Source organism: Mercenaria mercenaria, chromosome 2 (genome assembly GCF_021730395.1).
Source record: "Mercenaria mercenaria strain notata chromosome 2, MADL_Memer_1, whole genome shotgun sequence".
NCBI classification, from domain to species: Eukaryota; Metazoa; Mollusca; class Bivalvia; order Venerida; family Veneridae; genus Mercenaria; species Mercenaria mercenaria.
In genome coordinates, this window is record NC_069362.1 from 44,595,974 (window position 1) to 44,610,422 (window position 14,449).

At 35.1% G+C, this 14,449-nt stretch overlaps 1 protein-coding gene across 7 annotated transcripts in view; it reads left to right on the forward strand.

The window, feature by feature from the left end:
* The window catches only part of LOC123563834 (MICAL-like protein 1), a 40,389-nt gene that overhangs the window by 12,109 nt on the left and 13,831 nt on the right, over window positions 1-14,449 (forward strand). For 6 of the 7 annotated variants that reach the window (XR_006688878.2, XM_053536461.1, XM_053536462.1 and 3 more), the window contains exons 3-7: window positions 3,731-3,779; window positions 4,764-4,905; window positions 5,334-5,446; window positions 7,418-9,697; window positions 13,433-13,553. Coding sequence is in view for 6 of the 7 variants with exons in the window: in XM_053536461.1 (XP_053392436.1) it covers window positions 3,731-3,779; window positions 4,764-4,905; window positions 5,334-5,446; window positions 7,418-9,697; window positions 13,433-13,553 (2,705 nt within the window). In the remaining variant the exon portion in view is untranslated. The remainder of the gene's footprint in view (window positions 1-3,730; window positions 3,780-4,763; window positions 4,906-5,333; window positions 5,447-7,417; window positions 9,698-13,432; window positions 13,554-14,449) is intronic. The other variant, XM_053536463.1, reaches the window with a different exon arrangement.

The window sequence follows — 14,449 nt, forward strand, 5'->3', positions numbered from 1 at the left end:
TATCACATTGTAAGCATTATCCTGACAGTCATTATTATAAATCTCTTGCCAGTGTATTTGGAAGTTTATTTATAACTTAAATACACCCTTTTCAATGAAATGAGAATTTGGTATTCCAAGCATACACTACATTAAAATGTTTTGACTTCGGCATGTTCTATTAACTCTTATCATGCTGGACACGATTGATTCTGCCTTTGCGACCAGTGTTGATCATGATCAGCCTGCACATCTGTGCAGTCTGATCATGATCTGCACTGTTCGCCATTCAGTCAGTATCTTTTTGGTAAGCATCCCTTTTAACAGTTAATGGTACTGTCCAAATTGAAAGCTGGACAAGTTCATTATAGAAATTTAGCAAGGTAAGGGTTAAAATACATACAATAACGGGTGTTGTAGGTGTTTCTTGGATGCAATAATCCACGAAAACAGGAGAACAGTGAATCGGGTATGGTTCGAGATCCTGTTGCTAAAAATATGCATGTATTTAGATTAACTGACTCGCTTAATATTTATTCTGAAATACTGCCGATAAATGACATTGAATACAACAAAGCAAATCCGACATAAATATTTTAAATATTTCTTACTGTCTGTCTACATATGCTGAATTGTAATGAATTTGTAAGATTGCAACATTGGAATGTTATAAGAAAAATTTACAAAAATTAAATTTAAATGCACATAATTTATAAAGTTTATTCAGCAATATTCGAATCTTAAGTGTGGGTAGAAATGCATAATTTAGTGTAATATTTAAGTTTAATGGCCACCAATTTATACATATTATGGTGTTGTATTACTTAAGTACTCTAAAATTCAGTGATCGTAAAGTCGTCAAATTGTTGAACTTGACAAAGCTTTAATCTAATTTTATCTTTTTTCGATGCATACATAGACACAAATTGATAGCACGTCAATTGTTTGTCAATAAAGGCTTAAATGATATAGCCTGTGCACATTGTTTTGACCTTTGTTTTCCCGTATCCACTTATCATTCCATTGAACAAACAAAGATGAATAAACAATTACAGAATTACTCATCTCATACCAATGTTTGGCAATTCATTGACGGTCATGAATGATTCAAAATTTTAAATACAGTAAATTTTATGCTAATTTCGACATGAATAATTTTAGTCTTTGTCGCAGTTTGTAGAACGTACTGGACGTTTTACCAAACATTGCTGAAATATTCATGAGAAAAATGTTCACATGCTTTTGATACATGGTTATCAACACTTTTGAAATATTTTAGTTGATCAGCATAATATTCCACTGTTGTGATGTTTTAATCTACTGTAGAAGTTCAAATAAAGCCCCCTTATTAATAAATGCTTTTTCTTAGAAAAAAAATTATTACTAATTATTAATTTGTCTTGATATTTGTTACACAAAATAGATGTTGAAATCATTCCTGTATTTAATACACATCCAAATAAAAGAGTTAAATAATGTAAGAAAATAAGAGATTTAAGAAATGCTATATCTAGTGTTTTTATCGTGAAAAATATTGAGTATATAATTATTTTTCACAGGTAAGAAACTACAATATGGATAAAATTGGTTATTTTGTCAAATAAGGACATATAATGCCCTCCACCCCATTGAAAAATGCTAGAATTTAGGGGCACATTTATCTGAGGAAATATGGCAAGTTAAATATTTCATTTACTTGCAAACATTATGTTTTATCACAAGTCAAGATGAAGAAATTCAACATTTTTGCCAATCGAAAGAAATTGTTGAGATAGTTTCTTATCCGGAAACAAACATAATTTACAAACTCATGAGATAAAAAGAAAGTGTTCCATTCATTTCCTGTTTGTGTCCGATGATAACATTATTAATATCCTTATTATGTTTCCCACCACACAGTGGTGAGGGAGACATATTGATTTACTCCAGTCTGTGTGTCTGTCACAAATCTTGTCCGCACTCTTAAGTCGAACATTTCTCATCCGATCTTCACCAAACTTGAACAAAATGTGTTTGACCATAAGACTTCGGCCAAGTTCGATAACTAACCAAATTGGCCCTGGCAATTCGGAACTATGGCCCTTGAATTACCGAAAAACACTCTGATTTTAGGCGCATTCACGAAGCCAAAAGGACCTCTTTACTACTCAGAGTAGTATAGGGGTCCTTTTGTCTTCGTGAATGTGCATGCGCTCTAGTAGTACATGAGTAGTATAGGGGTCTTTTGGCTTGATGAATGTACATATATACTTGTAGTATAGGAGCCCAAGTTAGATAACTAGCCAAATCGGCCTAGGCACTTCAGAATTATGGCCCTTGAATTACCCAGAATCAGCCTTTTTACTCTTCAAAGGTATAACAGTATATCAAGACTGACTTACTATTTAAATGATTAGGCAGTTGTGGGAAACATGCGTTTTTCTCAGAAGCAGCTCTAGTGCATTACATGTTTTTCAGTGAATTATTGAAATATTAGAGTGATCTATATCTAGTGTTAGTGAAAAATTATGTAGAGTATATTTTTCACTGGTAAGAAACTATAAAATGGATAAATTTAGTCAAAACATGAAATAAGAAGAAAATTTGTTTGTTTTGCATGTAAGATAAAAATATCACAAGTGAAAACCATACCTTACAGTTACATTTTTACTCATGGCTATACCACTTGTGAAAATATTGCGTCTGGTGTTCACTTGTGAAAGATATTTCAATCTTACACTGAAACAAATAAATATCCTCTATTTAAGAAGTTAAAAAGGTTGAACATTGATTTAACTTGATATAACTATAGTATATTTGCTTTAACATTTGATATCCCTGAATTCATGTCTCCAGGAAATAGCCATTTTGGCCCAAACCATAGATTGTTTGCCCACAAAATGTAACGATTTCACAGTACATGAAATAGCGGTTATTATAATCTACAGCCCTTTAACTCTTATCATGCTGGACACGACTGATTCTGCCTTTGTGACCTGAGTAGATCATGATCAGCCTGCACATCCATACAGTCTGATCATGATCTTCGCTGTTCGCCATTCAGTCAGTATCTTTTTGGTAAGCACCCCTTTTAACAGTTAATGGTACTGTCCAAATTGAAAGATGGACAAGTTCATTAATGCAATTTTTTTAGCAGGGTAAAAGTTAAAGACAATTTAGTCTCTGTCGAATTGACAGAATGAAACAATTTAAAGTTTTAGAATTCTAATTATCAGTTATTTCTAAAATTCTGCGTACATGCTAATAGTCATGTTTTTACACTATTAATATATATTAATTTGTATTATATATAACATGTTTTTATTCCAACAGCTGTTCAGTTGTAAGGCCACATAAAATCAATTCTTTCTTTATCATCCCAGCTGCCTGTTTATTTGCAAATGCATTTGTACAGTTTTACTGCAGTAGGTAGAGCACAAGGCTATGAACTGAGGGGTTGCAAGTTTGATCAACAGGCGTGTTTTTTCCATGACTATTTGACAGACGTTGTGTCTGCACCTTTGATTCATGTTAAGAAGAAGTTGTCTTTTGCTTGTAGAGAACAAGTTCTGTTCTGGTGCAGAATCAAGGAGAACTCGTTTAGGTTAAGTTACTATTGTGACATAAATGAAATATTGTTGAAAAATGGTGTGATACCCAATCCAATCCGATGAAATAGTGACTGCTAGACAAGGTAACATGATACATCTATCCTCTGTTTTAGGAGCAAAGTTTGCCAATATTGATAATATTTTGGTCATTTTATTTTCAGTGACTATGACTCTTTGTCGAAGGAAAATGTGTTTGACAACAATCAGCTGGTTAGTATATTTAAGCTATATAATGTCTGTCTATATAAAAAAGTTTTCAAATTTTCCAAGAACTATGGATTTAATACCTAACTGTAAATTGGAACATAATAATGATCATTGCATTACTGTGTTAGGAAAGCAAATATGATGATAAAAATAATGCTGAGTACAGTTGAAATTCTGTATCCCGAATTCCAAGGGACCATTCAATTTACTTTGAGGTAACAGAAATCTGACTTCAATATGTAACTTTGTGTTGGTACTTACACTTAATTAATGTGCTGTCATAGCTTGCTATTCATGAACATGTATATAAAATTATGACAACACATTTTGAAAGAAATAAGTAATTTGAAAGGTACTTTTCATATTTTTGTATTCAAAGAATAGTACTTAAAGAAATCAATTTTTTTTATATGCATTATAACTATTTTTTCCACATAAACAATTGAGAGATAAAACCAGCTGATTTTACCTGAATGGAACTTCAATATTTGTTTCTACATAACTGTAGTCTCGATCAGTACGTCTAATTTGACTTTAACCTTTACCCTGCTAAACTTCAAAAATGGACTGATCCCTCATTCAATTTTGGCAGTACCACTTATTATTTAAAGGGATGTTCAGAAAAAAAATTTACTGACTGAATAGCGACCAGTGTCACAAAGGCAAAATCACTTGCCGCCAGTAGGCTAAAGGTTAACATTAAAATCAAAATGTAAAGATATTGAAGTTATAAATGCAGAAAAAGAAATTGGACATATTTGCACCTAATGTTAATTCTGTACAGACTTGACATTTTGTTAGAGATAACTGGAATTCCGACACAATCAAGTTTGAGATTTCGAGCTACCGTGTTTCAAGTTATATACTTACCATTTTCAGTTTGAAGTGTGGAACATGTTTTTTGCAAAGATATGTCATAGTGTAAGAATCATATACATTTTTAGGCCTTTGAAGCAACAGTAAAATAAATTGTTTTATCTTTTTCAGGCTTTTGAGGTAGCAGAAAAGCAGTTGAATATCCCAGCATTCCTTGAGGCAGCAGATATGGTAGCAATAAGAGTTCCAGATAAACTGAGCGTTGTTACATACGTATCACAGTATTACAACTATTTCCACGATAAACCACAGTGTATGTATTACAGGAATTATCTTCCATATTAATCAATATTAAATTAAAATCAGAAAAGAAACACGTAATAATTCTTAACCAGTTAAACAATTTGGTTTTGCTAACTGGTTAAAATTTGATTGTTTTCAGCCGCACTATACAAAGTATATAGAGAGCTGTCCTAGGTGCATCGTTGCCCACATCCACACCTTTAAACCTTGGTTTAAGTTTTAATTTGTTCTTTCACTTTGTGTTATTACTCGATGGATTTGCTCAAGCTTAATATAGTTGTTGCTCATCATTACCCACATCATATGACACAAGGGCAATAACTCTCACACCAGCATTTCATGAATTATTCTGTATCTCCTTTAACAACTCTTGTTATAAGTTTCCATATTGCACTCGACAAAATTCTTATTATTTACCCATAATTTTTCACATTTTAGTGGGTGGACCTGGAGTGAACAAATTTAACAAATCTGCAAAGACAAAAGGCAACGTAACCCAACCAGTGAACAAGTCACTTACTCCTGCAAAAACAAATCTTGGAAATGCTCAGGTATTTGTGTTTCTTATTTGCTTAATTTGACAGAATAATGTATGTTCGTTCTAAAGGTATGTAAAATAGTTTGCTGATGCTGACTAAAGGTCTGGTCCCACTTAACTCACAAGGTAGAGTTTTAGGCCATGAGTCAGGTTGCAAGGTCCATTCCTAGGCGAGGTGTATATTCTTCATGTCAATTTGACAGAAGACAGTATGTCTGAAGTCCTAACTCGTTCGTCCTTTACCTCTGATTTATGAGGAGAAGTTGTCAGTTACCTGTAGAGAACAAGTCTGTACTGCTACAAATGTCACGGAACACTGGTTAGGTTAAGTGACTTCTGTTATATATTTTAAATACTCGTGAAAAGCAGCAGCGACCAGAATTTGAAAAAGGAACATGTGAATAAGGTAATATTCATTTAGGATTGTTTGATTTGAGTATTCATTCAGATTGATAAATTTACTGAGTGCTTTTTTCTGCAAGGAATTTTTCTGCAAGGAATTTTTGTGAAAGATCAGTTACAGAATAATATCTATATGGAGGATTTTTGTTGATGATCATGAGCTTCATTTGTCTGTTATTCAGCCTGGCTGTAATCAATATCACAGCATAGACATACCACTTTTCTGAAGAGATGCAGCATATACTATTGGTGTACTGTAAATTGTATATTTTCATGTTGGGTTTTAACTTAATGCTGCTAAATATTTATGTGGATTGGCCCTTCACTCTGTTAGCAAATATAAGCAAAACTAAAACCAACAAGAATGTTATCCAATCTTCAGTATATCCAGTTTGTATGTGCTTAATGTAAAAAAATGCATTAAGAATCATTAAGAATCATAACGGTAAACTGACCATAAATAATGTATGTTAACCCTAGCTTTGGCCACTCTTATTATTGTTATACCTTTAAATTGATTCCATTTTTAGCTCATCTGATTTTTTGAAAAAAAATGATGAGTTATTGTCATCACTTGAGCGGTTGTCGGCGTCGGCGTCGGCGTCGGTGTCGGCGTCGGCGTCTGCGTCGGCGTTGCCTGGTTAAGTTTTATGTTTAGGTCAGCTTTTCTCCTAAACTATCAAAGCTATTGCTTTGAAACTTGGAATACTTGTTCACCATCATAAGCTGACCCTGTATAGCAAGAAACATAACTCCATCTTGCTTTTTGCAAGATTTATGGCCCCTTTTGTACTTAGAAAATATCAGATTTCTTGGTTAAGTTTTATGTTTAGGTCAACTTTTCTTCTAAACTATCAAAGCTATTGCTTTGAAACTTGGAATACTTGTTCACTATCATAAGCAGACCCTGTACATCAAGAAACGTAACTCCATCTTGCTTTTTGCAAGAATTATTGCCCCTTTTGGACTTAGAAAATCAGTTTTCTTGGTTAAGTTTTATGTTTAGGTCAGCTTTTATCCTAAACTATCAAAGCTATTCCTTTAAAACTTGCAACACTTGTTCACCATCATAAGCTGACCCTGTACAGCAAGAAACATAACTCCATCCTGCTTTTTGCAAGATTTATGGCCCCTTTTGGACTTAAAAAAATATCAGATTTCTTGGTTAAGTTTTATGTTTAGGTCAACTTTTTCTCTTAAACTATCGAAGCTATTGCTTTAAAACTTGCAACTCTTGTTCACCATCATAAGCTGACCCTGTACAGCAAGCAACATAACTCCATCCTGCTTTTTGCAATAATTATTGCCCTTTTTGGACTTAGAAAAATCATTTTCTTGGTTGAATATTATGTTTAAGTCAACTTTTCTCATAAACTATCAAAGCTATTGCTTTAAAACTTGCAACAGTTTTTCACCATCATAAGTGGACACTGTACATCAAGAAACATAACTCTATCCTGCTTTTTGCAAGAGTGATGGCCCTTTTTAGACTTAGAAAATCATGGGTAGGACAATATTTCTATTATACAAAAAAAATCAGATGAGCGTCAGCACCCGCAAGGCGGTGCTCTTGTGTTTACAGCTTAAGACAGAGAGACAGGAATCTATTGGAGATAAGTGTACAATTTGTCATGAGAAAGTCTACCTCCTTGAACGACATATAGAAAACTCTAAACTATACCATAGGTCTTGCTTTAGAAAGAGCGAACTTTCACCCACCAGTAAAGTGTTCAAGAGACAGCCATATAGCCCTCTTGCTGAGGAAAAAAATGATTTAATAAGTACGAAACATAGAAAAATCGACTCTGCTGGTGATAAAAATGTGCCGAAGGAAGATGGTTTAGACTTTTGGCAAAGACGAGCTCAGCAGAAAGCTAAGGAAAGTGAAAGTAAAAGAACTAACGAGACACCTGTGGTAAAAACTGAATCTAAACCTGAACCAAAAGTGACTACACAAGCTGTAAATAGTGATGTTCCAATTTGGAAAAGGGGTTTAGAGAAGAAGGATAAATTATTTGATGGTGGTGGTGCTAAAGAGAAAGAAGAGCCAAAAATCAAAACAGGTTTAGCAGATAAATTTAAAGAATTAGATCAACGGAATTTGAAAAGTTTAAGTGATACAGATCATGTGAAAAATGTTGATAAAATTAAAGAAAGAGATAAAAAGGATATAAGTGATACAAAGAAGAAGTTTGAGAGTAAGCCTGTAGATAATAAAGTGGTGTCTCCAGTTGCAAAACCAAGGCAGAATGTACTAAATAGAATTGAAAAAATGGATACTGATAATAATGAATCTCATGTACCAAAGCCAGTCCAAAGATTTCAGAAAAAAGATGAGAAGCTTTCGCCTAAAGCATCTCCAAGAAAAATTGATCATAAATCAAAATCTCCACCAACTACTAAAAAGAATGACTTAACAAGGCCTAAAACTCCTCCAAATAAACACAAAACTGAGTTTAGTTTAAATTTAACAAACAATGTAGGTAAATCAGTAAGTGCACACAAGGTAGATTCTCCATCATCTCCTCCACCTTTGCCAGCAAATTCTCCACCAAGATTGCCGAAATCCTCTCCTCCAAAACAGCCCTTTTCAAACCAGTCTATGGACTCTTCACCTGTTACATCACCTAGAACAGCAAATAAACAAAATAAAGCAACTGATAAAGATAAACCAATTATAAAATCAAATATACCCCCTTCAAAACCACCAAGAACTTTAGTTGAAGAAAAACCTAGAAGCCCAAGCCCGGTTCATAAAGATCGAATATCAAAATTTGCAGATAAAGGCAGAAGTACAAGTCCAATGGATACAAGTGAAATGCATGTAGCTCCAAAGGCTAATATAAAAGGACCTAAAACAGAATATACCGCTGCAATAGTTGTTCCCAATAGACCTCAAGATGAGGAAAAGAATAGAGAAGTATTTGGTGGTCTGCTCAAGAGTTTGGCAGGTGTTAGGCAAAAGTACGATGTTGAGAGTGATAATAAAGGTAAACTTACTGGTGCTAATTCTGATAAAGAAAACAAAAGTATGGTTAAAATAAATGGTGCTATACATGAAGAACACGGGTTAAGACAGAAGTTGGATAAAATAAACGAGCCGGAGATAAAGGACTTGAATAAAGGTAGACAAGTGCCTCAGAGACCTAAGTCATCATTTGTGTCCCAGAGTTCAAGTTTGTTTGATTCAGAAGGGAAAAGAGAATCTAATGTGAAAGTTGATATTACTAAGAAAACGACTACTAAAACTACGGTAGTGACTTACCATATAGGTGATAAAACGAAAGGCGAAGAGACTAAGAGTGTTACGACTGCTACTAAAGTAGAGGATGATGTTCCTGAATGGAAAAGAGCTTTAGAACAAAGAAAAAAAGATCAGCAAAGACCTAAGTCTGCAGATATTTTGAGTGAAAAGTCGGATATTGGGAATGTTCCACAATGGAAGATTGAGGCTGATAAACGTAAAGAAGCGAGACAAGGTGGGTATGTAGATCCAGAAAAAGTAAAACGTGGCAGAGATGAAAATAGGAATAACGCAGCACTAGATCTGTCTCGAGCTTTATCACCTGTTGGAAGGAAAAAAGAAGATATCTCAGATAAGTATGTGCCACCCATAGCCGAACAGAAAATAGAGTTACCACAAAGACATAAGATTGAATACAAAGGTGATAAAATTGATGAAAATCAAAAGCCAGCTGAAGTTCATAAAAAGAAAATTACAGTTGATCATAAGTTTAAATTTGAGGATATAGAATTGAAACCAGCACCTAAGAAGCCACCAAGGCCAGCTACTCAGCCATCGAGTCCAAAATCTCCAACTAGTCATGGGCCAGTCAGACCACCACCTCCAAAAACTGAAGGGGTAAGTTATAATTATTATGTCTCCCACAGGAGACATATTGTTTTTGCCCTGTCCGTCCGTCCTTCCGTCCGTACGTCACACTTCATTTCCGAGCAATAACTGGAGAACCATTTGACCTAGAACCTTCAAACTTTATAGGGTTGTAGGGCTGCTGGAGTAGACGACCCCTATTGTTTTTGGGGTCACTCTGTCAAAGGTCAAGGTCACAGGGGCCTGAACATTGAAAACCATTTCCGATCAATAACTAGAGAACCACTTGACCCAGAATGTTGAAACTTCATAGGAGGATTGGTCATGAGGAGTAGATGACCCCTATTGATTTTGGGGTCACTCCGTCAAAGTTCAAGGTCACAGGGGCCTGAACATTGAAAACCATTTCCGATCAATAACTAGAGAACCACTTGACCCAGAATGTTGAAACTTCATAGGATGATTGTACATGCACAGTAGATGACCCCTATCGATTTTGGGGTCACTCCATTAAAGGTCAAGGTCACAGGGGCCTGAACATTGAAAACCATTTCCGGTCAGTAACTTGAGAACCACTTGACCCAGAATGTTGAAACTTAATAGGATGATTGGACATGCAGAGTAGATGACCCCTAACGATTTTGGGGTCACTCTGTGAAAGGTCAAGGCCACAGGGGCCTGAACATTGAAAACCATTTCCAGTCAGTAACTTGAGAACCACTTGACCCAGAATGATGAAACTTCATAGGATGATTGGTCATGCAGAGTAGATGACCACTAACGATTTTGGGGTCACTCTGTTAAAGGTCAAGGCCACAGGGGCCTGAACATGGAAAACCATTTCCAATCAATAACTTGAGAACCTCTCGAACCAGAATGTTTAAACTTCATAGGATGATTGTTCATACAGAGTAAATGACCCCTATTGTTTTTGGGGTCACTCCATTAAAGGTCAAGGTCACAGGGGCCTGAACATTGATAACCAGTTCCGATCAATAACTTGAGAACCACTTGACCCAGAATGTTGAAACTTCATAGGATAATTGAACATGCAGAGTAGATGACCCCTATTGATTTTGGAGTCACTCAGTTAAAGGTCAAGGTCACAGTGGCCTGTTCATGTAAAATCATTTTTAGCTCATCTGATTTTTTGAAAAAAAATGATGAGTTATTGTCATCACTTGAGCGGTTGTCGGCGTTGGCGTCTGCGTCGGCGTTGCCTGGTTAAGTTTTATGTTTAGGTCAGCTTTTCTCCTAAACTATCAAAGCTATTGCTTTGAAACTTGGAATACTTGTTCCCCATCATAAGCTGACCCTGTATAGCAAGAAACATAACTCCATCTTGCTTTTTGCAAGATTTATGGCCCCTTTTGTACTTAGAAAATATCAGATTTCTTGGTTAAGATTTATGTTTAGGTCAACTTTTCTCCTAAACTATCAAAGCTATTGCTTTGAAACTTGGAATACTTGTTTACCATCATAAGCAGACCCTGTACATAAAGAAACATAACTCCATCTTGCTTTTTGCAAGAATTATTGCCCCTTTTGGACTTAGAAAATCAGTTTTCTTGGTTAAGTTTTATGTTTAGGTCAGCTTTTATCCTAAACTATCAAAGCTATTGCTTTAAAACTTGCAACACTTGCTCACCATCATAAGCTGACCCTGTACAGCAAGAAACATAACTCCATCCTGCTTTTTGCAAGATTTATGGCCCCTTTTGGACTTAGAAAATATCAGATTTCTTGGTTAAGTTTTATGTTTAGGCCAACTTTTTCTCTTAAACTATCAAAGCTATTGCTTTGAAACTTGCAACACTTGTTCACCATCATAAGCTGACCCTGTACAGCAAGCAACATAACTCCATCCTGCTTTTTGCAATAACTATTGCCCCTTTTGGACTTAGAAAATCATTTTCTTGGTGGAGTATTATGTTTAAGTATACTTTTCTCATAAACTATCAAAGCTATGGCTTTAAAACTTGCAACAGTTTTTCACCATCATAAGTGGACACTGTACATCAAGAAACATAACTCTATCCTGCTTTTTGCAAGAATGATGGCCCTTTTTAGACTAAGAAAATCATGGGTAGGACAATATTTCTATTATACAAAAAAAATCAGATGAGCGTCAGCACCCGCAAGGCGGTGCTCTTGTTTGGAAATAACTTGAGAACCACTTGACCTACAATGTTGAAACTTAATAGGATGATTGGACATGCAGAGTAGATGACCCCTATTTATTTTGAGGTCACTTGATCAAAGGTCAAGGTCACAGGAGCCTGAACAGTGAATTGAGAACCACTAGGCCAAGAGTGTTGAAATTTAGCGGGATGACTGGACATGCCAAGTAGATGATCCCTATTGCAGCCAACCATCAGTGTCTCTTTGACTTTCGCTCCTGACCCCTATTGACTTCTTGCCTATAGGACTTTGCATTTGGGGAGACATGCGCTTTTTTACAAAAGCATTTTCTAGTTTTTCTTTGCCATTAAACAGTCAGGGGTGTAACTGTTTCAAGTTATCGCAGTTTATAACCCATTTGAGTTATTGGTTAAACTTTGATAACTTGTTTCAGTTATCATAAAATATTACAAAGCGCTCCTGTGCCAATTCCTCATTTTGAATGAGACTAATGCAATTATTTCCTGAATCCTTGACCTTTTATCTTTCCAGCTTTGCAGTAAATTTTTTTACACAAGGCTGATAAAGTTTTATGCAAAAGCTTTAAAGTTATAAAACTCTTAATATCTCATTATTATCCCATTATGCTTATCAGGTCATGCTCAGACTAAAAGAGAATTTGATTAACCATAGTTTGCTACTAATTTGACTTCAAAGGTCACTTTGTGAGAACAGCAAAAAGACTTTTTTTGAATAACTTACCTGAGTAAACTATATTTTATAACTAATACAGGTTATAAAATGCTTGAAAAAGTAACTGAAATAGGTTACATAACTTAAAACAGTTACACCCCTGATTGTTAAATTATTAGAATATTTCAGGGTGAACAGGTAAGGTTATTTTTGCTAATTAAGAATTAGGATTGCATTTGAGCTGCACCATGAGAAAACCAACATAGTGCATTTGCGACCAGCATAGATCCAGACCAGCCTGTGCATACGCGCAGTCTGGTCAGGATCTATGCTGTTCGCTTTCAAAGCCTATTGCAATTAGAGAAACTGTTAGCGAACAGCATGGATCCTGACCAGACTGCGTGGATGCGCAGGCTGGTCTTGATCCATGCTGGTCGCAAATGCACTATGTTGGTTTTCTCATGGTGTGGCTCATTTTGTTCCACATGAAGAAGCTGTCTAGATGGTTTCTAGAAAGTTGGTTGTTTTATACTGCCAGGTACATGCTTGTGTGTTAAATAATGACCAGGGACCAAATTCATGAAGCATCTAAGATATAGTAATTATTTCTAAGATATTAAGTTTTTCCTTAAATTTCTAAGATATTAAGTTTTTCCTTAAATTTCTAAGATATTAAGTTTTTCCTTAAATTTCTATTTTCGTGAATATAGCCCAAGCAAGACCTCTCAGGTCTTTCTCCACCACGGAAGGCTGGAAAATCACCATATAAGCTTAAAGGTGTCTATGTGACAAATATCGAACAGCAACAAAAGCAAACAAAAGAATGTCTAGTTAGGGTCATAGCAGTCTACTTACAGGACACCAGTTTACTATGAAAATAGTGAAGCAAATTACCTTAATGTCAGAGAGAAAATAAAAAACAAATGAGAATATTTGTGATCTGTTTTCCAGTTTAAACCAGGCAGGCATCACATCTCGGCATATCAGATACAGACACAGTTACAGCAGATTGACAGGAAGCTGACGCAACTTGAATTGAAGGGACGTACACTAGAGGACTCTATTAGAAATGGTGGGTGTTTCTTCCAGTTACTCTTTCTGCTCTTTCAGTTGCATTCTTTCATTTGTTTTGCTCTTTTGCTGCTCATTTATACTGTACAAAGATCATTTTCACAGCCAACTTTTAACATGCTATAAATTGTAAGGAATTTGAAAATATATTTAACAGCAAGGAAATGTTTCTCTTTCTAGCAGAAAAAATCCCTTAAAAACAAAGTACTTCCAGGCATCCTCTTCAACTTTGTGCTAGCTTCTTTATTTAGCATATTGATGAATTAAAAATTTCTATAAAAAAAATCTTTTCTGTTATGAACATGTCAGTTTTTTGCATATATTGATAAAAGGGTTATATTAAAAAAGTCTCATAAAATATTATTTCTTTTGTCATATATTTATTTTTAAAGACTGCGATATAGAGGAGGATATAAGGTGATTGTGAAGGGTACTTTTTAGTTTCCCCTGAACTGCATGGAGGCAGAAAATCTCCCCAACACCATTTATTTTCACTTGTATCACAGATAAATCACTTTTTTCTACCCCCTTCCAAGAAGAGGGGTGTATTTTGTTTCGCTCATGTTTGTTGGCCTGTTGTTCCGTTGGTTGTTAGACACATTTGTTTCTGATCAATAGCTAAAGAACAATGGTCAAATTTTATAGGATAATTACATGTGGTTCGAAAGTTATCTCCATTATTTAAGGGGTCAGTAGTTGAACGGTCAAGGTCACAGTGACCTTTGGGCTAAAAAACACTTTCTGAATATTAACTGCAGAAGACTTTAATTTTATAGTGGTAGAACTTTGCAGGATTATGGCATGTCAGTGGATGACTACTTTTGTTTTAAAGGGTTTGTAGGTGAAGGTCATGGTCAAAGTGACTTTTCAAGAAGAGAAGGCTGTGCCTGAAGTGTT